The following is a 26,980-nucleotide window of genomic DNA, read 5'->3' as shown; positions in this document are numbered from 1 at the left end:
GAAAGCAAATAAATATATCAAAATTATGTCTCTTTAGCTTGGGGCGTCAAATAATTGTATCAAGAAAATGATACTCGTATATACTCTCGAAAAGACGGTTGCTAGTTTCTGATTTTGATCACCGGGTCAATATGTTCCTCTGTTTTCATGAATAATTTAGGCATAGCTAAAGATCGGTTGAATCAACTCACATATTACCACTCCTTTTTGGAAAGTCGTTATTTAAAACAACATCCATTAGTTCATATGACTCCGAAAACGTAAAATTATTGTAAACAATTTCTCCATAGTAGGTACTCAACCTACGTAACGATATAATTATCATTTAAACAGCAGGTTATTAGGTTATCATTTATGAATGGATAATGTAGTGTTTAAGTCTCGCTGTATATTATATGAATTAGATATTCAACCCTAGGTCAATTAGTATGCCTAATAAATAAATAAAACAAATTAGTCCAAACCGCATTGATGATTGAGAATACAGCATCCAACAATATGCTGCTGATCAGACTACAGGACTAGAAACGATCACAGTTTAAATTTTTATTGTAACTAACGTTTGGGTGCGTACCTTGTTGAATACGTTACTACAAGACAAACAGTGCGCTTGAAGAATCATCTTCAAGATAATTGGCAACGAAATTATTTACCGGAACACCTTAATTATAATGTAGCAAAAATTGGGTTTCAACTGGGCTAAATTGGCAACTTAGGGACCATTGAGCGCTGGGCTAATCGCGTAGTGCGGTGTAGACGATAACACGAGATAGCGGCTATCTCTTGTTCCGTTTGGACCGATAGCTGCATGAAAATAATATTGTGTTTAATTCTACTCTCGTATACTCTTCATTATTCGTTAATCCTACGTGGGTCCACTTCTGCGCAGATCATAATATTGTAACGCTTAATGACCATATGACGTCCTGTGTTAGCCATTCCGATCAACCTACAACTCATGGACTTATAAAAAATATATTTTATACGTCCATGTTACGACTGTTTTCCTAGTAAACACGCAAGATGTTTGCCTGTTTGTGTACATTGTAGTCTCACTTATAATTGGCATACTTAGCACGGATGCTAAAAAAAACAGATTTTGTTCATATGCTTCGTGCATCAACAAATAGCGATTCAACTGATGGCAAAATTACTTATTTTTTTATAGTTAAGTACTTATTACAATGGTAACTGAAGCGGTGGTGTAATGGTTAAGACGCCCGCCTGTGGATCGAAAGTTCTCAGGTTCGTATCCTACTCGTGCCATTTGAGTTTGTATACCAATCTGACTCATACAGCAATTTTTTATAGACCACCACTTGCTTCCGGTGAAGGAAAACATCGTGAGGAAACCTGCACACTGGTGGACAGTATAGTTCACTAGTGTGTATGTGACTACCTGCCACTAGATGGCGGTAAATAATAGTAAAAGTAATGTCAGATGCCTTTAGGCGACTTGAATAAAATGTGAGACCAGTGTTAGCAATAGCTCGATAAGATGATGATATTGCCTTCATTCCTAGTCTAGTCTTCAGAAATAGTTGCTTTTTATAGTTTTAGATTAAGATTGCCTTTGGTGCAGAAATAAAACTTAACCAAAAGTACCTTTTCAATTTTAAAAGTTGTTCTACTTTTTTATACATGAAGTGAGATATTAACCTACGTATAGATATATAGATAGACTAGCCGATGACAAACATAACGATTTTACTGGGGTTCGCCCCTCGTCTGTCTGTACACTACCACATCCCCCGTCTAATGGTATTGCTTCTGCCAATTATAAGATCTTTTCATTTGTTTTCGGATCATGTCCTTGGCAACCGGAGACATGATTAAATGGAATTTAACTACAGTGTAATACCAAATCGACGCTCGAAAGATTCAGAACTTTAAATCACCTGTAATTTCGAAACTGAAACGAACACTAATTTCGAAATCGGTTAAATTTCGAAATTAGTGTTCCTTGTGTAGATTTGTGATTGGTATTTTTTTGTTATTTATTAGTTTACATTGTGAATCTTCCTAAAATAATAAATAATGATATGTTTTTGATAAATATAAAGTTGCAAAAAGGATAATTGTTTTGTTTTACATATCCATGGTTAGCAGAAATATTTGTGCCTGCTGAGTAACCTTTGTCCGAAATATCTATGAGAGTAGAATAGTGTTTTTTGTTTGTGTAGGGTTTTGTTTCGTTCTTTTTTCTTGCAAACAAGTATTGTAAGAAAGAACAATATTGAAAAATCATCACTAACGAACCGGCCACGTTGTTGTAGTCAACGATAGTAGCACTGTGCAAGTAAGTATGTATGTATGTACTTCTTTGGCGCGGCCTCTCTGATTAAATTCCTCCCTCCGGGTGTAAGTAAACCTAGTATGATCGAATATAGAAGTTCGGGTGTTACTAGGCTTCCATAGTCATTGGGGAGTTATCCCGACTTCCGAGGGCGCTGCTTAGCAACCGTCAAGAAAGGAAAAATACGTAAGTCCGTGAAAGCAATCTACCTGTAGCCGAGCCTCTAGCTACCAGGAGCTATAAAATTGAGTTTGATTACAAAGGTTTATTAAAAAGAACTGTCAAAGACTAATAAAACGCAATTTTTAGGGTTCCGTGCCTCGGAACTTTGTTTAATACAGTCAGTAGAACATCAACCTACCCAAATTAATTGCAAACTCGTCGCTATTACTGCACCACAGAGGTTTATGCGGAGTAATTTGATATGCTGTTGACTGTACATTATCAATGAATACCTATCTAATATTTTCAAAATAATGATATGAACTAATGGCATTGTCTCTCTTACCAAACCGATTTACTAAAGTAGCTACCTTACTAAATAAAATAGCTAAAATTAAAACATTTTCCGGAAATATTTTATATGATTAAAGCTGGCTATTTTAATGAAAATCTGTTATATTATTACTCTCGAGGATAATTCTTAGATACGGGGATACTTAGGACGTAGTGATAAGTAAAATCATGGCGCCTTACTGGCTTAGTCGACTAATCTGTTTGTTTTCGTGATAAAAGTATATTATTAAGCTTACTCAGGCCCTATTTTTTTAAACCCTATAAAAAATAAAGAATTGTATAACCCCGACGGGTCAAAGAATTCATGTCACAAAGTTCGTGTAAACAGAGATTAGTGCAATGCAAGCGCATTGCATGCAGCGGTTGCACCTCGCCCATCGGTCGTTATTAAAGGCAAATCTTATCTCAACTTCGTGACGCCTGGTAGTTCAGTGGTAAATTTAATAAAAAAAAAAATGAAAATGTACAAAATCTTTAAACAAGATAAATCTATACTATTATTACAAAGAGGTAAGCGTTTGTGAGTATGTTTGAGGCGGGTAATCTCCGAAACTACCGAACCGATTTCAAAAATTCTTTCACCATTAGAAAGGTACATTATCCAAGATTGCTATAGGCTATATTTTATCTCAAAATTCCCACGGGAGCGAAGCCCCGGTAACATCTAGTCTTCAATATTGGACAGATATACGGAAAATGGATATACGAATTTCTATATTCTATGGACAAACAAGATTGGAATTTGCGGAGACAGTCAACAGAATACTCAAATTTCACAAAGGCAAGCTGTAGTTGGTGATTCGTAGACATTGGTTAAAATAGCTTTGAACATTGGACCATAAGTTTAAGACCTATTTAGCTAAGGAATGTACTCGTAAAACTGCATTTGTGTTCGCTTATGTCTAGAAATTATCGTAAAACATGCGACAGAAGATTCTCTAAACAGATAGAGTGCATTGCGTCAGTCAACTTTGACGTTTACTTTAATCTGCGCACCAACATTGTTTAAATAAAATGGCATAATTAGGAAATTTCTGCACAGGTAAAATTTAGGGTGGGTTGCACCCTTACTCAGCAACACGTGTAATAAATGTAGATTCCTCGCAAATCGTGAAGAAAATATAACGCATAACACTTATGCCATCTCCTTCTATGTCCCATGCGTAGGTATATTATCTTCATAGTCGTATTCCTCATGGCTGAGGTCATTACGTGGAATGAAACACATACACACAACAACTTTCTTGGCACTAATAATGAAGTGGTTTGCCATTCACAGTCCTATTCACACAAAAGTTAATAATCAACTAGTGTGCAGGTACCCTCACGAAGTTTTCTTTCATTGGAAGTAAATGGTGGTTTATGAAACTAATATATATGAGTTAGATTGGTATACGAACTCATATGGCACGAGTAGGATTCGAACCTGGGACCTTACGATCTACAGGCGGGCCATGCCATATCTACCACTACCGCTTCAAATGCGTATTATTCAAATGCAAATTCAATTTTTTTCAATAAACTTAGGATAACATCATCACTGAGGAAAATATGGGAAGTCTCGTCTCCTCAAGTTATTGTCAACAGATTTAAAAACGAAGCTTTTTAGGTGGAGTTCCTTCCACGGCTCTTTCAATAGGTAAAGAAAGAAACAAACAAAAACTATTTATTTGGTACCACACAATTAGCACAACAATCTTACACTTATTTAAGAAAAGTGGATTAGGTACCAAATTGATTTCCGCTCAGCTTATGTCACGGTGTTAACCAAGACGCTGGTCGCCCGCGGACACAATTTAAAAAAACATTAAAATTAAAACATAAATTGAAATGACACAAAATGGCCGACACAGTTTTGCTGCGCAACATTAATTCACTTAATAATTATAGGTAATTGCTTCACTTCTTGATACCACACTTGATTTTTTATTTGTCTATGACTTTTACAATAGAAATTCACTTGTCTATTTATTTAATTTGAAACTAACAACAGCAAATATGTATTACGACGAAAACGTATTACAGAAAAACGTATCGCGATAATAACAGTTTCAATAAACAATTTAATTTGATGACGGGATACTACTAAAACGAATTAAATAAAATTATCTTTCGAAAGTACTTACTTTAATTGATTTAAACAAGAAAAGAGTTTTTTTTATCAACAAAATGACGGTACAATACAAACAATAGCTTTTCCCAGGAATGTCATTTTCGTAAAAACTTATTTCAAACCGCTGAGCCTACTGATTAACATTAAGTTAGTCAAGTAAAACTATTAACATAAGTACCAGAAAATCAGAAAAACACAGAGTCACACACTTGACAAGTTGACACCAACTCGAAACATTCCAAAACGAATGCACACTTCATTTAAATTTCGAACACTACAATAAATTGAATTTTAATTTTTTTCAACACTCGCCTGCCGCCTAGGGTTGCCAGGTCTGAAATATTGGAAACCGGTTTTGGCAACTCGTTTTGCGGGATATTAAAGGAGTGTCAAGGTCGGTCGGGCATTATACTGTTTATAACCTTAAAATTCAAAATTCTTTATTCAATTTAGGATGATATACATCACTTATTGACGTCAAAAAATTACTTGAACTAAGTCTACTGCCGGCTTCCAAGCGCAGGTGAAGAAGAAGCGGCGCAACAAACTTCACCGCAGCCTTTTCTCCAAGGACGTCATTAACAAATATAGGTCTTATACATATATTAAAAATTAGGAGGACGAATTTACATCATTATTCGACGAATTTACTTCCCCATGGGTGGTGATAATTTTAATTAAACTAACATTATATTTTTTGGGACGAGACTTTTATTTTTCATATGACCTGAGTTGAAAACATCATGATTTTATTAATCAATTGAACAGAACTGAAATCGATTACAAAGACAGAAATCGAAAAGAAATTGAAATCACGAGGGCGTGATCTGTTATCGTTGCGTCCTCATTATTACACCAAGGAATTTGTTGTACAGCATTAATCAATTATATAATAACTACCTAAAAATATTGCAAGAAAATATCAAATTAGATAGTGTATTTTTGACCCCTCAAGACAGAAGGATTGAGGATAAGTTATAAGTTTAACGTGTCTGTGTATCGTGGCATCATAGAAGCCAAACGGCTGAACTGATTCTGATCTAATTTTTTTTTATTTGGATTAGACCCATACGTGAGCTAAGAACAGTTTCGATTAATCGAAACCCGTGAGGTAAGTCGTTTGGAAACAGCTCTTTTCTAGCAGATGAAATGCCAACAATTCTTCTTCTTCTTCTTCATGTGCCTATTCATTACTGAGTGTTAGCCGTCAGCTCCTTAAATTTTGTCTTATCCAAAGCCAGTCTGAAGAATTGTTCAACTGTTTTGACTCCCGTCCATTCTCCGATGTTTATGAGCCAAAACATCTTGCGTCCTCCCACTTTTGGATTTCCGGCAATCTTTCCCATAATTATTATTTGAAGACGGTACTGGGAGTTCCTCAAGAGTCGCAGGATTTTTAATTTAGTTTTTATATTTAGTAAATATTAAGACTAAAACAATCTAATATCAGAAGTACTTCTGAGTCGGAAATCCTTTCCTATAATATTTCTTCCATTTAGTCGCTGCTGGCAACCCTACCACCGCCGTCGCGTTTCTCAGAAGGGCCTAATCTGACCCATTTATAACTTCCCCTTAAACTTTGAAATGGGTTAACATAATTTATTCTGGACGTCTCTCACTGTTTAATAGGAACAATATACTTTTTGTCTGTCCGTCCGCTGAGCGCCGCGCCTTTGTACTTTTTTTTATTCCCACATTTCGATTATTAGTTTTTTACTAGTCACTTCTATGTTTTTACGTGTATAATGAAATATTTAATTGTAAAATATGTGGTATTCTAAGCTGGTTATTCATTCTGAATGTGCCTAATGTCACAATAAATGGCTCTTTCAAATATTTTATTCGTTTTATTCACGGATTTTGATTCACAAATCACAGCGTAATATCAGATTTCCATTAAATATTATTTGTGTGAGTTTGTTTTGTGATAATATGACAACTTTCTAGCAAATCCTCTGATTTATTATAGTTTTGTTTGTATAATGTTGTATTTGTAACAAAAATACTTGAAAAATAAATATTGAAACGATATATTGAAAATTGCTGTCTGGCGATGAAAGAAGTCGCGGCGCTACGATCGCTGAAAACAACAACGTGGCCAATCTGTTATTGATAGTTCCACATATTGCCGTCGGTTGATGTCTTATTGGAATCAAATTATAAAATGATTTAGGTATGTATTTAAACTTTATCGCGCAACTCAAAAAATTAACAATATGTGAAATTGAAAAAAATAAAACGTGTTGTGCTTTAAAAATTAAAATAATAACATAATTTTAACACAAATGTATACCTTAAAACAATGTATTGAATACATAAACATACATACAATTACTAAATTACCGACTGTTTTGCAATACTGTGTTTTGCAAACATTATATCGTTTTTCATATATACGGAACCCCAGTTCCTAACCGTAAGCTGCTTCAACGTACGCACAATCCATCTTACGTGACGCGTTAATTGGCTAGAACAGTGTTTTACAACAAGCTGGGACTACCAGTTTGTTCCGCTAGTCCCGTTCCAAATTGAACTGCAATTATCAATGATAACTTAATTGCAGCGAAAATGGTACTACTAGCGCCACTGCGAAATGTGATTCTATTCTTATATTCGCCATACAATTTGTCGATTTCATGTTCGAAAAATAACACGGGTTACGGTTATGGGTAAAGGTGAATTTATTTCACACTCTAGGGGGGTAACTTTAGGGTGTATTATGCAATGGAGTGGTGAAATAATAATTATGAACTTATTTCACCTTATTTTTTATTTTTTATGAGTTGTCAATAGACAACTTCTATGTCGCGGGATAGATTATGTGCTAACGGCGTTTACAATTTTATTATTCTTAGTTGTGGTCCCTGGGCTCCGACGCTCTATGGCGCCGGAAGAAACCGATAATTGTAATCATAAAAGGATGTCAAAACAACGTACTGTGTGTTAACACGCAGGGAGAGCCCAGAGGCAAAATTAACAAAATAAATAAATGAACAAAATGTTGTTTTGATAAATTTTTGAACGATCACGTGATCACGAACCCGCAAAAACAATGAATGAAATCTTACGAAATAAAGTGATCAACGAACCCAGACAAGACAAAGTTACACATAAAAACTTCTCAGAGCGATTACAAACGACGTAACCGTTCGTTCGTTCACACAAAAAGTCAGACGAGTTTTTCTCGACATTTGAAAGTGAGTGGCGATCCGTAATACCAGGGCGGCAGATTTTTTAAGAGTTCTAAAAAATATGACGCGCATCGCTCGGCTGCCTAAAAATTGAACGTTTGGCTTGTCTAAATGAGTATATGTAGGGGTTGTTGAATCCTTTCTTTACAACTCCTGCACAATCTAAATAATAAGTGATGTTCTTATTATGTATTTCCTTAACCTGTCTCATTGTTACATAAATAAACAGAATATGTAATGTTCAATTATCTTTTATCACTAACCGCCTTGTGCAATGTCATATGATACGCGTGCAAAATGTCAATTCGTTCGCTGCATATACCTACTTCACGTTTCTTATTCCCTGGTATTTGGTACTGACGAATAGATCTTTGTTGCATGGTCGTGCATGGTCATACTGGTCACCTTCAAGCGCCCAATGATTGTTGTTTTTTTTTCTTTATCACCAAACCCGTTATCTCTCTCTCTGTCTGACAATCATTTGGTACGTATTTTGTTATGTTAGCTGCAAACCGGGGACTCAGTAGTGGGAAATGTGGGAATTTCGAAATAAAAATCTACTTGTAAAAGGTGTCTTTATGGACTCTATCTAGCACATTTAAATGAAAAACGAACGAAAGTTACCTTGAAACAGACTGAAAAGAGGGAGAGAGAGAGAGACTGTAATAAAAAAAGTTCGGCATCTTACGAACCCGAAAATAAAACGTTAAAAACTAGTTAACGCTTGTATTACTTTACTGCCCTTTTCAAAATTCATGAGTTTTTTGACACGTCATTATTTTCTGTATGAAATTATAAAGGTGATAGCAGTTAGGTCTTCAATTTTACATTTTTTGAAATACATACACATTGTATTATTTTAATGTAGGTACAGTCAACGCGAACTCAGTGTTTTGAAGTTTTTATTTGTTTTTGCGCAGGTGGTGAAGTGGTTGAGCACGAGAGGCGATGTTGGGCGGGGCGGCGGGGGGCGCCCGCTCCCGCCCGCCCACTGACCTGCACCAAGGTATGCTATCCTAGTATTTATTTTTAATTGCACAGTGTGTTTTTTAAATAAAAAATGCTTTGACATTAAAAAAAATACTGTCGACGACAGTTTTATGTTTCTTTTTGTTATTTTGCTGAAAATTAAAACTGATAATCATTTTAATATTATTAAATTTTTTTCTTTACTTAAAATTAAACATTAACAACAATTTATTGACACAATAAAAAGCCTAACCGCTAACTTTGTTGTAGTTTTAACCATTGCTTCTTTTATACCTATTAAAATTAATCGTAATTTTTTTTAAAAGCTATTTTTATTATTTTCTTTTAACACAGGTGCGGCCCGATTTCCTCTGTACTCACTGTTTCCGACACCAGGAAGCAATCGTCCCACTTTACACAAAGGTATTAATAATTAATTACTTACTAATTAAAAATAAATCATAAAATTTCATTCATCCTATAATCATTTCGAATGGCAGTTCGGAACGCACGCTGTTAACAATTGGCAATGAAAATAAATAAAAGGAGTACTATTGACAAGGACCTTAGGTCATAAAATCTGATGATGAATATCATCTATTATTTAAAATTGCCTGTTCATCATTCTACTTTTAATAGTTTTAAGTATATTATATTACAGAACTTCGTTTGTTAGACGTTTTAGTACTTACGTAATGTTTTGGCTGTCAAATAGTTTTTCTTTTAGTGAAAAACCTTTTAATTCTTGTTGTAATGTCTTGTGTTTCTGGCGTCAGGATAATAAAGCTATCCAGATCTATAAAAAAATGTACTAACAAACAGAAATCACAGAATATTTTAGATTAAGAAAATTGTGGGTAAAACTCACCATTTTCTGTCTGCTTGGTTGGTGATAAGTCCACTGGAATAGGAACGACGTTACAAATCAATACATTACTTTGACGTGGTTCGATTGTTGGACTGGTACCCATGCAAAGCCGAGTCGGGTCGCTACGCATTTAAAGTTGGATCGCCGCACACGATACCATCTGTCAGACGTCAGACGCATCTTCACGCGTGTCGCTCGCGGTAACGGATGCACTGCAACCGCTTATGATAGTTTTTATCTTACTTTTATTTATATTTTGTTTATCAACCTACCGTACGACTCTGACATCCTGGTAACGTAATATAAAATATAGGATGGATTTAAAATTAAGTTTCAATGTCGGCGCATGGATTCTATGCGTCAGCATTGTCTGGGCATATTATATTGCATAGCTAAATCAGCTTGGCGATACAAAAAGGAAAAATGCCGACAACATCAGAATTTTATAACGTGTTATTTATTGTTTTCGTATAGTATCTTTATAATCTTGAAGCTCGCTAAGCTAACAACAGGCCTAATTGTTGTGGCAAATTTAATATTTGTAGCAAACATTAATAATAATTAAAAAATCATAGTCAAAATTTGAATTAAAATGTCTATGTATTAACAAAATTGTAATTAGTTTCCTATTTTTAAGTTTTATATTTACACTGCTGTGTTGTGTACGCAAATAAATAAATAAAGAAAATGATAACCAGGTAGGTAGGACTATACTTAATATTTATTATACTATGCCACAGACATTAAATTTTACTCTATGACTAAGTATTATATCATTGCCGCCTTAAAAGGATAAAGCGCAATGGAGAAGCAAATCTTTAATTCGAGACATTGTGGTAACTTGAGCAATGGTCATAGACAATAAAAAATATTGCTAGACGAAGTTGTAAAACGTTTAATGAGGAATATTCTCCGTTTAATTACACGGCAGACAGAACAGTAAAACTTTATGCGCCCCGCTATTATGGATTTCGTGAAAACTAATGTGATGTCAGACACGTCGAAATAATCATGAAAAGAGTACTACGAAAGAAGTCCCGCAGTAGTGGCGTTACTGTCGCTGAAAACAACAACGTAGCCTATATGTTATTGATAGTTCCTCATATTGCCACGGGACATCTTTCGTGGTACAGTCTCTACATTCATCAAGTACTAGTTCTGTAATAGTTATGCTGTCTTGGTTGTAAAAATACTTTTTATAAAACGTTCAAAAGGAATATAAATGTCGTTCTGTTTCTCAAAATTAGTTCATCAGTAGCGACGCCCTTACCGAGACAGACAAATTGTAACCAAGTACAAAGCCCGTAGGGCTTTATACATTGTCTGGTTACAATTTGTAATTTTTAAGTAGTTTTATTAACGTTATATCATCATAAAATTAATACACTATGCGTTATCATGTGATTTGCTTTTGACTATTATCGTTCATAACGTTATCATTGTCTGGCTGAAGAATATGTACAGGTTATGTTTTTTTTTTATAAAAACATAATTTTTCGGCTCGTTTATATTGATTGTTTACATTGACGACATCGTTTACATTGTCAAGTTTTAACTAAATTGCCGGAAACACAAGCAAAAGGGCCGAAAAACGGTATTTTATGTACTTTATGGGCTTCGCTCCCGTGGGAATTTCTAGATGAAAGTACCCTATGTGTTACTTCAGATTACCCGTGTACCAAATTTCATACAAATTCCTCCAGCAGATTTTGCGTGAAAGAATAACAAAGTTTGTTACTCTTTCACGCACGCACTCTTTTTGTTAAACAAACATACACACATACAAACTTTCGCATTTATGTAGGACAGAATAGGATATGATCTACTTGTAATAACTGGCGGGAATGACTATATCGTCGGTCTCTCTCGTGTTATTACCGCATGTGAATCACATGTGTGTGCGCCCGCGCAGAGTGACATGTAATTAAGGTCTGCTCCCTTGGGGGCGACAGAAATAACCCGCGACATGGTGATGATGACCTAGTACTGGTGCCATTTTAACATTGGGTATATAATTAGGTACTCGTTTAGTCTAGAAAAGTAATTGTAGCGAATCTTATCTTATAGTGCAATATATACATACAGGGTGTCTAACAGAAGACCTATATAGCAAGTAGTAAAATATGGTACCTACCGGTAGATCCTATATGTATGCAAAGTCCGAGTGGAGCCGCGGTAGGCCGCTAATTAAAAATAAATCCATTTTTTTTCAGTTAATTAACAGACACCAGAATCCTTGAAATATACCTTTTCTTTCTTATTGAGCTAACACTGTTAACAGACTGTATTCATCGCCTAAAGTTATCCGACATGACTTTTACGACTACTGTCGTAGGGTAATGTCATAGGGTCAGATTGGTGTGTGCACAGTCAACAGCACATCAATATCCTGCATGAACGTCTATGACGCGGTAATAGCGGCGAGTTTGCAATGAATTTGGGTGCAGGCTTACCATAAACTGTTTGAGAAGGATTCCAATGCAACTCAGTTCAATTTAGGAACCTAAAATGAATCGCATTCATACTAAAAATTAATCGATCGTACAAATTTATGCGATGCAGTTTAGTTTAGGACGTAAAGTGGATCGCGTTAAGAGATGATGGTAAGCCCCTGTTGACTGTACGAGTAGGATGAGAACTTGGGACCTTTCGATCTAACAAAACCTTTGTCCACAGTAACGGAGAGTCTGTTTGCGACCTCCCTGTCCACATTGGGAGTACCAACCCCTCCCCCCAACTCACCATACTCGCTGCAACTGGAGCTGCTCAACTGCTCGCAGCGGCTCCTCGTCACTGACAAGTAAGCCTGCTCCTTCGTTTGACTGTGGCCTCATTGCTCCGTCGTGATCGGTTGCGTTGACTCAGCGCGTTGCCACACCGTAGTTTTGTAGACTTACCATACAAAACTGCGTTGGTCCGTTGACGGAGCGCAGCGCAATGTAACGGAGCAATGGGGCCGCGCTTTGAAAATTTTAACCCTCTATAAAATGTGCTTTGACTGATCTTAGATTTATCTTTCGACCTAGACGTCGAAGTACTCTTTTTTATGATGCATCCATTATGGATCTTTTTGTCATTTGCCTAATTACCAAGTATTTAGACTGGGATTCGAACCCATCAAGATCAAGTAATTTTCTGACAGTTTCATTATTTACTAATTCCACTTTTTTATTTCATAGGGATAAAATGGATGAAGCGAAGTTAGGCAAAGGGTGTCTTCCTGATTCTCTCTGCTGCCCTGGTGACCGCCAGGTCATCGACGGACTCGGCGTCATGCAGCCGCTCACGATAAAGACGGAGCAGGCCAAGCGGTCCTGCAACACGTGTTTGACTAATTCGCCCAAGAAAGTAAGTATAGAATGGAAACAATGAATTTCCTGATTATCTCTGCTGCCCTAATGGCATTGATTATCGTCATCTTGCCTTATTAGCCTTTTTTGTCTGATAAAACCCAATCCTAGAGGGAGCCATTTAATTGCAAATAAACTTACAAGCTAAAATAACTTGCAAGCTTGCAATTTGCATAATAAAGAGTTTTCATCTTCACTTTGTGGACAAAAAACGATACCCATCCTAAATATTCCTACTCACAATAAGCTCCTCTATCCACTCGTGTAAGCGGAATATACCCTGAACAGCACATAAGGTGCTTTTACATCTATTCACATGCGGTCCAAGCAGCAGCTGTTGATGTCTCAGTTAACAAATTCTTCCTTTTTTAGGTTGTGCACACCGAGGGCGGATGTAGCCGAACGAACCCCGTGACCTGGCTGGGGGTCGCGGGTCAAAACGTCCAAGTTCAAGTGAAGAGGGAGCCACAACATGTCCATGTCTCTGAACTTGTTGCGGTCAAACTGGAACAGGCTTCGCCGGGCAACAAGCCTGACCACCCGCCTTCAATACCGGCCTCCTTGAACAATGGTGAGTGCTCTCGTTGGTTTATGCGAGCCTAGTAGTTTTGATCAGATGTTGTGCGCGACGGCATGCGGCATGATTCGTGTCGACAAACGATTCACGAGACGGAAACTATATATTTGTTGACGGATTAGAACGTAAGATAGTAGAAATCCTTATTTTACGTTCCTGTTACCCCATTAGAAATTAGGGATAGGGTAAACAGAAGTCATACAGTGGAAATAAATCGTTTATGCATACAATTATCTGTATAGATAGATAGATTACTGAGCCTACAGGACAATAAATTGATGTGATTCAAATGTCGTTTCAAAGTCCAGAAATTATAGCCGTATTCATTTTCAGGCTCCATTCCCGTGGGAATAGCGGTGGCGCGGCAAAGGGTCGGCGATGCCGGCCTCCTCGCCGCGCTCTCCCAGAAAGACAACCAACAACGAATGCACGATATCGGTATGTCTTTCAATTTATTTTCGTAGAAATTGATAAAGACCGTTTCTCAAACATACATGCTGTCCCTTTTCGACTAAGTCACATATACGTACTGTCCGTTGCTCTTTCACACCAATAGATAAGTTTGGGTACGGTCTTTATCGCGCCTATTGACAATCGTCATCGATAGTGCTTGCGCCATCCGAAACTCTGGTGGAATCTCTTCGTTGTCTCTGCTGGCCTGGTACTACTATGTATTTACTGTTATGCGCTTGGTAATGAAAAAAAAATATTTAAATTTGTTGAAGGACAATGAACGGTTTCGTTCCATAAACCTTATGTCGCTTGTTATAGAGCTTATTTTGGATAATAAGGTTTAGATTAAATAAATTACAGGTTGCTCCACTTTTGCCAATGCATTTCTCTTCTTTATTTGTCATGAAAAAAATATTTAAATTATATCATTGCGTAAATCACATGGTGTTTTTAAGGTAAATAGCGTTTGAATGTATTTGTTTGCGTTTGAAAGTATGTATTTATCGCACCTTTCGCGTCTACTAAATAAACGCCGTGATCACGCAAGCTTGTGCATTGTTCTCTACTCGATATCACCTTGAGGTGAACGAATTGGCACTGAATAATACATAAGAGTTAATATTTACATAGCTTCTTGAGAAACTTAATTTACTTGGAAAATTCCTATTGATTATGGAAATCAATTTTGCTAGACAAGGTTCGGTTACCACGTCATTGGTGCTTGAAATTACTTTGCAGATAAAACAATATTCTTTCATTAAAAATAATTAGTAGGTAACTTCCGTTTAACTGTTCATAGGATTGTAAATGTCATTAACGTATTCACATGATTATGACAATTTATCATACACATGGCAGTTTGAGCATCGCATTACCGATAAATGATGAATTATTTACGTAGGTACATGTTTGGTCGCCACCTGACCATTAATTTTAATGAACATGCGCACGAGTTGCACCTTACACCTCCGGGCTACCAGTTAAAAAGTGCAGACACTTCTGTCAAACTATCTGCTTCGATATTCACGAGTAGAATCATTTGTCAACTAAATAATTTTTCGTTGAAGTAATTTTTATATGTTGTCAAAGCAAAATTTGTAAATCATTATGAATTGTAATCAGCAATTGACTTGAGTACATACCTAACACTCTTCCTGTCGTCAATTAAAATACTATGTTTGTCACACAGACCCACGTGATATTTGTGGTTGGCACAGTCAAGTTTTAAAATTAACTTGTTGTTAATTGTATAACTTCATTAGAACTGCTGGTTCAGTATGAATCGTTTGGCATTGAGTAGAGACTGGAATTCTGCGTAGTATATTCTAGCCAAAACAACGTAATCTGTACTTTTAAATGGGACACGGTTAATTGGGTACGTTGAAACTTAAATTTCATATTTTGCTAATTGCTGAACGTGATATAGTATATTCTTTTTAATAATCGACATCATTAAAGTTTTATTTTAATTGTGGCTCCACTTTTTTGCCTTTTTCTGTTTGACAGGCAAAGAATGCCTTGGCTTAATGCCATAAGGTATTCTTCTTCGTCCACCACATTGTTAACTTTTGAAGTTGTGCAATATAGTTTAAATAAATAAACAAATATCTGACCAGTTCTTCAATCAATAATGCGATAATCTTTTTAAATGCTTTGTTAAAAGATAAGGATCTTTTCACTTGGATAACATAGACAGGATCAGATACATTCTGATTTCTTAATTACCAATGTAGTTCCGATTTTTCCCAATGTGTTTTCCAAAAGATCTTTGTCATACTATATGTTTACTGTGACGACAAGGACAAAACAGAAACGTTTCCTTTAGTCCTAATGTTATTGCAAAGAGGGAGATGTTTATCCAAGCGTGGCCGGCGACGCTTACTCCGTGGACCTGTCATAATCACCTCCTCACTATATCACAATGTAATATATTTTCTGATAGGTTTTCCGTAACACAATATTTTCCTTCTCCATTAACATTAACAATAGTCATCGAGCCGTGAAGCCGTGACCAATGCTAAGAAATTCACATTAGTCGAGTTGGTGAAACGAATCGATTGGTTGACAGTTGATGTCATTTGAGTTGCTAGACGGTAATCCTTTTCATAATCGTTTTATTTCGAAGCTAATAACGATATTACAACTAAATACTTATATATTATAGAACTAGCTTCTGCCTGCGGCTTCGCCCTCGTGAGTTATTCTATGAAAGCGGAACACAAACTTTCACCCCCCATTATTATAGTCAGTTGGGGGTTGATTTTTGAAAAAAAAAAAAAAAGCACCTTAAATTTGAACGGGAGCTTTTAACTATGTACATACCAAATTTCATTAAAATCTGTTCAGTGGTATAACCGTGAAAGCGGAACAGACAGATAGACAGACTTTCGCATTTATAATATTAGTATGAATAATGTAATTTCAGTACATTAGGTAGATAGATAGATAAACTCTTTATTGCACCATTCACAAAGGTGTTATAAGTTACAACAAGATATTCAAACAGAATGACTGCAAAGGCAAGCATTATAGGCTAAGCAGGATCCAAAGGGAGAATGTTTTTTTTTTCACTTGACATCATTTCGTTAATCCTCCTCTTTTCGAATCGAGATGTCAGATTAATCATATGGTTTTTATCCAAAGGTTCTAGAACAGACACTTTTGTAATATCCTGTTATTGTTTTCCTCTACGGATATTGGTTAATAAATCTATTTTACCATTTTTATATCACAGTTCAGTTTTTTAACTCTGCGTCATATCTAAAGAATTTAAGTATATTATAAAAGGTTTAATCTGTGTGATTTATGTCTTTATTACTTCCTCTATCACTTGAATAGTATAAACTAACTTCCTTCACAATTTGCGAATTTCCTTCACAGTTTTGCACCAGCCCATGCCATTTATTTTAACTGTATTAATTATGTGTTTGTGTGGAGCCTTTGTAATGAGATTTATGGCATAAAAGCGCGTGTGTATCCGACAATTATATGCTAATCAGATAATACGGCCTCGCGGTATCGTAATTCGCAATGTTATATGTACGTAGTGCATGAAATTAATGTTCTAACTACATTGTTTATGCCAACATTACATTATAATAACTAACTCAGTCGGTATGACCATGTCATATCATTCTTGTGTTCGAATAAAAAATATTTGGTTTCGTTACAACTTTCGAATTTTGTCAAAAGTCAGATTGAAACAGTAACAATGACCGCGAGTAGTGATTAAAGTAACTAATATTTAATTATATTCGTTTAAAATTTTTGTGTATTTTAAAAGATTATTAGGTGCGCAAACGCACACCTTATGCGATTGATAACGATGATTTATTACCAGTTCGCCACGCACTATCTTTAACAAATGACGGACGAATGGAGAATAACGTCGTTGTGTGATTAAAAACTTAACAAAACTTCTAGACTGTCAATAAGATGGGTTATTCGCTAACCGGAAGAACCGCGTATAGTTGATTATATCGAAAGATGTAATATACTGTACATTTTATTTCGTTAACTTGACACATTTGTAAGTTTATTGTTATTGTGAATAAGATAAAATTCGAATCAGAAATCTTTGTAAAGTATAATAATCAATTAATTTTTACGCTAAATTGCAATTTGCAGGTTGCAACCTGTTAAAGGTATTGTTAGCGATGCCAAATTTTTGTATTTTACTAACTGTAGAAGATTTTTATGCAATGTATTATGGTAACAATGCTTATTTGTGTTAGAATTTTTGTTATACAGTATTATTAGTATAGCTATGTTTATTTAGTTTTTGTTTCTCAATAAATAATTTATTTGCGCGTGTGCATACACCTTAATGGCGTCTGTAACTGAGTCCAGTTAGGGCTCAGTTTTGGCAAAATTAAATTTAAATAAAAAATTAAATAAAACTCATACATATCATCTGGCGATGCGCTGGAGAATACCCCAACCAGGCAGGTGGTTTTCAACTAAAATGCAATTATCTGCATTAAATATTCAGTCATTAGAAACTGACTCTAATTGCCTATTCGATTGTATCGTTGTGAATAACTTAAGGTAGGGTTAAGCAAAACTTATGAATATGTGAGTTCCTGTCATAAATTAATAAAGTGGTTTTCCTTTGAATTTTACTACACTTAATTATTTTATTATGATTTGTCAGTTTGAGTGATCTTTTTAAGGTAAATTATGTCCGGGGGTCTACTATGGAATTGCAACGTATCTACTACTGCGAAGATGTCAGGGTTAACTTTATATTATTAAGTTGGTATTTTGGTATACATAAATTTATATTTAAAAAATGGTAAGCCCTTCTGGCATAATAGGGGCCAACACTGTTTGAATGAGTTTCTTATGGGATTTCTTCTCAGCAGTGGTCGTTCCGAAATGCTAGCAGTTTGTAGCTTTGGTAAATATAATTTCATTTAGAATACGACGTGAAAAAGTGCCTGTGAAGGCCTAATTTCTGAATAAATGGTTTTATTTTGATTTTGATTGCATTGCTATTCCGTCGTGGTGCACTTTATGTTGGAGAGTGTTAATTGTAGTAGTCACGTATCATCGTGTGAAAGGAAGAAAGGAAATATCTTTGAATGGAACTTTAATTGAGAGACTTAATCTATACTATATATAAAGAGGTAAGCGTTAGTGAGTTTATATGTTTGAGGCGGGTAATCACCGAAACTACCGAACCGATTTCAAAAATTCTTTCAGCATTAGAAAGGTACATTATTCAAGATTGCCATAGGCTATATTTCATCTTAAAATTCCCACGGGAGCGAAGCCCCGGGCAACATGTAGTAAATTATAAAATTGTCACAATTTATTTAGCTACCTTCTTCGTGCTCGTGTGAAGAGCCGCTGCAGAATTTTTGAAATCGGTTCGTTAGTTTTGGAGGTTACCCGCTTCAAACATACAACGCTTACCCTCTTTATAATATTAGTATGGATATAGTATAGTTATAATAAACAACAGGTATTAAACGCGCACATACCTTTTTTATTGTGCGCGTTTAATACCTGATCCTCCGAACTCGACATCGAATACTAAACAGGTATTGAACGCGCACAATAAAAAAGGTATATGCGCGTTTAATACCTGTTGTTTAATATACATAATTATGCAACGCGAAAGTTTAAATGTACCTAGTTGTTTTTAATATTTATCCAGAGAATGCCATTACAATGCTCACGTCTGGCATTGCTTGGTCCATTTATTTTGCAGAGGATTAAGTGCGTAATAAAGAGATACAGTCCACATGTTGACATGGTAAACTAGAAACATGGATGGTATGGTCGAGTGACCTAACTAACTATAGAGTTTAAACTTAAAATAATCGTAATGTATTGAAGCTGAAGCGATGATTTTAGTATTACTTTGTATACAAGCGTGAATATCTACAGCCAGTCCAACGGAAAACAGTTTTTTGAAGTGAATACTTCTTTAGCGGCGTTGTGCACTTTTTGTGATGGATAAAAATGTTTAATGTCTGATCGAAAATTCGGAAGATGTCAAAAATGCACAACGTTCATATTCAAGTTTCCACTTCTGCCGGCACTCCCGGAGTGTAACACGTTCTTTTTATATGGCTTTCTTCCAACCAAAATATAATGAATTTGAGCCCTATAGGTAGATTGTGTTATACAGATTTTTGCCCTTTTAAAAAAAGAAAAATATAAACTTTTACGAAAAAAAATTGAAAATAAATTATCTGTGCTATATTAGCATTTAAGCACCATACAAATTTCAATGATTCAATTCAGACAGGCAATTAAAAAAATCGCGCGAAGCGTACCGACTGCCATTACTGGCCAACTGATAACATCAGATATTATCAAGTTTATTATTTAAAAAAAAAACACGAGTCGTGCCAATTACATGCTAATCAGACCTTGCAATTACAATAAATTGTGCGTGTGTATTCTCTTTGTGAGGTGAATTTAGAAAATACATTGTTTTATGTTGAACACACTCTATTGTCGCTGTATGTTCGTTTGGATGAGAATACGTATTATCGGCCAGTATTTGTGAGGTTTTTGATATTATTTAGAACACGATTGAGACAATGTTAGCACCATCTGTGATCTTCTACCTTCTTTATCTTATCCAACTATCTAGGGAGCACATACTATATTTCATAGTTGATCAAATTCGATTCATGTTTTTATAGCGAAGACGAACCTCACGCTCACGCGGACGAAGTCAAAGCTTAAACATTTTTAAACAAACCTTCTGTTACTTATAAATTGTATTAATTTATTTTAACAACTGATAACATGGTTATATATGCTTTGCCTACATTTAATGTTTCCGTACAGAAAGTGAAAAAAAAAAAAACCTTACAGGTTTCTATGCCAATATAATAAGTAGCAAATTATAATAGATGCAATGAATTTGCTATTACGCTATCTGGCATTAGAAATGTAATATCGTTACATTCAACAAAAACTCCTTTTAGAAGTGATTCTGAATGCTTCCTTTGTCAATACAAAAATCTACGTCATACCACCCCTAGGCTTGGGGTACTCTATGCAATAAACACATAATTAAAGTACATATGTGCAATATTCCTTCTTATTCCTATAACTATAAGGTCCTTTGTCTCAAAGCAAGGATTTACGATCGTGCGAAGCACTGAAGTTTCGTAATAATTATAACGTGACGCGTTTAACTATCTCTTATGGGAATTTGAATTATAGTCTATTGTGAATAAGGTTCAGTTTTGTATGGAACTATGACGAAAAATGATACAAAAGCAAATAATGTTGAAGAGCGGGCAATAAAGCCCACAGCAAGTGGTCGAAAACATGTGGGCTCTGACGAAATATGTATAAAATGTTTGATTTATACCAAAGATGGGGAAACTATGAGAGCTTCACGCCACGCATGCCGAGCTACTAACAAACAATTTACTTAGTAATAGTTGTATTGTTATTGTTATATTAATTAGCGTAATGAAATAATTTATAAAAGTGTAAAAACACATCGCACTTTTAACCATTGTTGATTGAGAAGTGAATTAACAACGAATTAATCAAAACATGTTTTTTTTTCTTCGTTTTGTAATAGAAACATGCGAAATAAAAACTGCGCCTATATTAATCCCGGCTATAACCTTCATCAGAGATTCTTTGAGTGGGAGATATTTTTAAAAATAGAAGAGAGTTGAAAAATAACTTTATCGTATTTCTATACGAAAAGCCATTTAAAAAATACAATCTGTATATTCGAACTGACCAGAAGGACTGGCTGGCTAGAAAAAGAGAAAATACTCTTGCTCCTGGTACCTTCGCCCGGTGCAAACGAAATATTTCTAATCACGTCCCGGCAATACGAGCCCGCCCGTCACAAGCATTTGGCACGCTCCCGGGGTAGCTTAGGGTTGCCTAGGTTTTATTTCTGTTTTTAACAACAAAACATTATACATCTTATTATAAATGCGAAAGTCTGTCACGCTTTCACGGCTAAACTGCTGGGCCGGTTTTGATGTTTAGTTCGCAGTTGTTTTTAATAAATATTTGTAATGATAGGTAATAATGTAATTTCTAAATTTCTACACCCTATTCGGATATTTTATAGGTAGGCCTCCGTAAATGCGACAGACAGGTTACGCTACATAATAATATTTATGTATATGTGAAGATTAAATCAATTTGAAAAATTATTGCTATGTTCCATAAAAAAAAAACACTGTTAAATAAATAAATAATTTCTATAATGTTAAAATACACAACCCTGCTCTATATTTGTAGGAGCACGATAGCAAGTCTCCCCGCGAGTCCCTCGTTGGGGTCGAGCGCATTCCTCCTGTATTCCGATGTTCCCCTGGTAGATACCGTGACGTTTCTATCCGAGCGTTTGCCCCGAGCCCCGATGGCGGCATTGCGAAGATGGGGAATGAGATGTGCCCCGGGTGGTATTGTGGGAATTTCAGAGTATTTTGTTAATATCTCGAACCATTACATACTGCCTGTAGGACCAACGTAATATTTTTATTATACCCACGATCAATTTAAGGCCCGAAAATCTTTGGAACTCAGTCAGTCTTGTAGATCGAATGGTTCAAGATCATTAATTCGATCGCTTCGATTGAATACTGCTCTGTTGTATCAGTGGCGTCATATTTGATCTTCTCAAATATGATTCGGCGCTAAGAAGAAGAAAAATATTAAATATTTATCTATTACACTGTTTTTTAGGATAACATTTTCACCACAGCTCACTTTTTACGTCTAGTAAGCAGATGCTCCCGGTGCCACGACCATCCAATCTAACGTCTCCAATTTTAGTTCGAAATTCGAACATAAACTTTTCAATTTCGCAAATGCACGGCCAAAATTCGAAATAAAATATAAAACCCTCTCTCAGGCTCTCGCAATCAATTTTGAACTGTAGGTAACTGCAATAAAGTTTAATTCTGATTGTTTTTTAGCAAATATAGGGGTTGTCTAACAAGGGGTGCGCTATCTTCGCTGGCGTGGTTGTTTGGTTAAAAAATATTGTTGACTTTCCTATTACTGGATGCATGTTGACATTTATTTACATTGCAATTATAATTTTGTTCCTGCATTATTAGCCGTTGAATTAATTGGATCAGAATTACAATATCCCTTTTTGCCGAATAAGGAGTCACATATTTAACCCATTAAGGCCTGCAAAAATTATTAATAAGTGTAAGTACCTGAATCAGATGTTATGGGAACATTGATTATCAATTTAACATTTTCCAAATTTTTTCTTGAAAGGTTTATTGATAATGTGTTAGAGCAGTTGTCTAAAATAAAAAAAATCAACGAACAGAGTTATTATGAGGAACTACTACAATATAACAGGATATTTTTTCTTTTTACAGGATGTTCTTATCTCAAAAAGTATACCAATGTAAAAATGAAGTGCCTATTTTTGACTAATAAAAGTATTTTATTTAGCAAAATAAAATTTTTCATATTTTTATATCGGGTTACGTATGTCGTCAGTTGACTATTTTACCGAAATCGCGTAGATTTAACTGAATGTTACCTGTAAATGTAGAAAATAATTTTTATGACAACAAATATGTAAATAAATATAAGTAAATCCGAGTCTGACTTGGCCATTTTTTACTTAATGTATTATTACAACTCCAATCGTTTAATGTTATCCTAGTACTTTTGTGCGTAATATTCGATTACGAAACGTTGCGAATTTTTTGCAACCATTTTGTGTTTTATTTTTTGCTGTGTAAGCTCGAACATCTTTTTAGAAAATTCGTTTTAAAATTTAAAACAAAAAGAAAAAGTACGTATTTTTTAAATTATTTATGTTACAGCACAATGCAACATGCAACATATTTTATTAGCTAGGTAACCAAGTTACTTCGCTGCAGCAGCCTATAGGCGTTGCAATCTATTTACGATACGCTTCACTACATCGCGAGCCACGCAACGCAAACGTGTCGCTATTTTAACACTACTAGTTGAATAGGGACACTATTAACTGGCCTAGATTTCCCTGTCTGGCAAAACAAAAAAAAAAAAAACTATGTAATTGAAAATAAAGTACTGCACCGATACAAAAATACGATTTTGTTGTCGCGTTAGAAAATTTGAATTTTTTTGTCATAAAAATGCAAGAAAAACTTAACGAAAGTAGTTTTTCGCGGAAAATTAGTGCTTGGTCGGAAAATCCTAGGTGCATCGGGGTCATTCGGCGTCGGATAAACCCTTTTCTTCAGCGCGCGTGATACTAGGCGATCAGCGGTTACGAGGAGGTGTATCAGAGCGCACGTTGCGATCTAGTCATAAGAGTGAGCGAGATAGACTTATGGTTGGAATGTTGGTGTTAGAGCGTGATGTATCGGTGAAGGTCAACTGATATGGCGCACAGAGTATTTACAAAACAGATTAAACATGAGTGGTAATGTTAGTTATTAAATATATGAACTCCTATCATAATGAGTATCCAGAAGAATTTACTTAGTAAATATAGAAAAATATAACTTTTATTGTACAAAATACAAGTAGTAGTAAACTTGACATAACATCTTATCAATCTTAAACACTACTTATATGTTTTTTGTTATTTATTTTTTAATTAATTTCTTTTCAGAATAGAAAATAATATAGAAGAAAAAGTTTAATTGAAATAATAGGTATAATATCTGTGTAAGCGATTTGGAGTGGCTGTTAAAAGTTCAAAGTACCTATCTGTTTTCGCTCTATCTAAGTGCTCTATGTTGCGCAGTTGTTAAGCAGAGATAGCGCTACACGTTGGAATGAGACAGGTAGATCAGCACGTGCTTCCTTTCATAATGTAGTGGCCTCCTCGCGCCGCTGTGGCTCCGATATTTACGTCTTCTTGCGGGAAGAATGACGAATATGACGATGGGACTTTTTCATTAATTTTTTATTTTATTTAAGCAAAATATGTTAGGTTTTTTATTTACGAAAAAACAATTGTAGAAATCAACAAGAAAACTTAGATGATCGTTCATTAAATTGAAATTTTTCCATCAAAAAGAAGTGTTTTAGACCGTAACAAAACGGTTCGCGATTGTTTATTTGCAAACGAATTCATAAACATTACAAACTCTATAGAAATAAGACAAGTATTTTCTTTATTTTGCGTAAAACTTTCGAATGTGGCTGTTGCTGGCAACACAAGTTTTTATTTTTTTTTAATTTTTTGTATAAGGTTGTTCTAAAAAAAAAGAAAAAAATCTACGGCTACGAACTCTGTCATGTGTCCCAATTAATATAAAAATAAAATACAATATCAACAGCAGTTGTTTGGAATTTATCAAGATCCTAACAGTGGCCTCTATGTGAAGTCTAGTAATATATATATATATATAAGTATAGGTACCTGTTGTTTAGGAAAAGGATTAGGTAGCTGTGGATTTATTTTGCCCATAACATAAACCGGTTGTACAATCAGCTGTACGAACGATATTTGAGCTCGATTCTTAGAATCGAGAGTCAAACATTTCGAATTTTGTTATCACCAAGTAGATTTTTTACCGCTCAGACTTTTAATATAGGAAAATGACGACTTAATATGTTGAATATTTTAAGCTAATTTAAGGAGACGTAGCTGTTACACTTAGATAAATAATTTCTTTGTGTTTAAGTATTTTATTCAGCTCAATAAGTACTTGCATATATAACAATAAAAACAATTAACTGGGTATGCAGTATGCTTGACTATTGTGGCGTCTCCCCATATTGATTATCATCATTCATCTCCTCGCCTGTCCCGAGTGCCCAAACCCCTGTACTCGGGCTGAGTTGATGGCAGCTTCCGATGAAGCCGTCGAAGTGGCTCGGTTCTGGCGGGAATATATTTAGATAGCACCCAATAGAGCACGCAAAGAAGAATAAAAATAAGTTTATTTTGTATACTCAATCAATATTTAGTAAATACCTAATTACCTTTTGCTTGCATAAATTTCTAACAATTTCCTATACGTACCTGGTGGTTCTCAGAGCGTTACGACCGCTGCGCTCGCGCTGTCATTGCGATGCGTCAATTATTCTCTTGAGGAAGGAATCATTTCCAAAATCAATCATTCATAAAATTGACATCACTACAGTACATAGTAATTAATGTAAAGTCATATTAGTAAAACTCATTCTTGTCTTTGTTAAAATTTGAAAAATTGTAATGACAGCGCGAGCGCAGCGGTCGTAACGCTGTGAGAACCACCAGGTACGTATAGGAAATTGTTAGAAATTTATGCAAGCAAAAGGTAATTAGGTATCCCACCTACTTGGAAACAAACACTGCAGATGCTCAAAGACCTTTGCACTGAATCTTATTACATTAGATTACATTATTAGAATTATACATTGTTGCTACAGAGCAACATTGTATAATTCTAATGTATACCTATATCCGGTAAAGGTACGCATTTATGATAATGGACGTGACGTGACGCATGTTGCATTGCATGCAAAAAATGCAAACAATTGAGCTCACTTAGTATTTTATTTAAGTGTGTTATATTTTATTTAATTTATTTTATAAAAGTTGACTGGTGCAATACCAGTCAACTTTTTACGTTAACTTTAACCTGCGCGGAGAACATAAAGTACGCCATTTTATCTAAAAGTAGTTTAAAATTAAAGACAAACTTGTTTGGTGACTCGTTTTACTATAAGCACAGTGTTCTAGTGTCTAAAACATAATCTAAAACTGTAACGATCATTGGTAGTCCTACTGTCAGTACTACCACATACAACAATGGACCTACCTACTTTGTTCATACAGTCGGTTATTGAAACACGCAAGCAATCGTGGAAGGTCTCAGCTCTCGACACGTGGTTTGGTTCCCGACGTTCTACGAGACCGACCGTGTGATTTGTTATACATTAATTGGCATTAGTATTTTATCTACATGCTCAGGTACATGGTACTGAACAACTTTTCGTATGCTTAACTTTATATTTTCCACAAGTTAGGCATTCAATTTTATATAGAACAGCAGATTTTTTTTTCGCGATGACGGAGTTACCCTCTTACTAAAAGTTGTTCAGATCATATACTGAGGATGTAGACAAAAAGTCACCATGTAAACTAATTCAATTCCTTTTGAAACATTGAGTGAACTCATAGACTAGCTTTAGCCATCGGCTTTACACGCGTGAATTTTGGGAATGACAGAACATAAAATTTTGGC

At 35.2% G+C, this 26,980-nt stretch overlaps 1 protein-coding gene across 3 annotated transcripts in view; it reads left to right on the top strand.

Moving 5' to 3' along the window:
- LOC128673474 (protein winged eye-like) overlaps nt 1-26,980 on the top strand; it is a 79,709-nt gene that overhangs the window by 36,994 nt on the left and 15,735 nt on the right. For all 3 annotated transcript variants that reach the window (XM_053751336.1, XM_053751335.1, XM_053751337.1), the window contains 6 exons: nt 9,037-9,122; nt 9,440-9,508; nt 12,630-12,753; nt 13,133-13,301; nt 13,676-13,874; nt 14,214-14,318. In XM_053751336.1, the coding sequence (XP_053607311.1) occupies nt 9,065-9,122; nt 9,440-9,508; nt 12,630-12,753; nt 13,133-13,301; nt 13,676-13,874; nt 14,214-14,318 (724 nt within the window). In that variant the 5' untranslated portion in view covers nt 9,037-9,064. The remainder of the gene's footprint in view (nt 1-9,036; nt 9,123-9,439; nt 9,509-12,629; nt 12,754-13,132; nt 13,302-13,675; nt 13,875-14,213; nt 14,319-26,980) is intronic.

Source organism: Plodia interpunctella, chromosome 11, assembly GCF_027563975.2.
Source record: "Plodia interpunctella isolate USDA-ARS_2022_Savannah chromosome 11, ilPloInte3.2, whole genome shotgun sequence".
NCBI lineage: Eukaryota > Metazoa > Arthropoda > Insecta > Lepidoptera > Pyralidae > Plodia > Plodia interpunctella.
The sequence above is the reverse complement of the archived record's forward strand: the minus strand, read 5'-3'. Positions and strand labels throughout refer to the sequence as shown.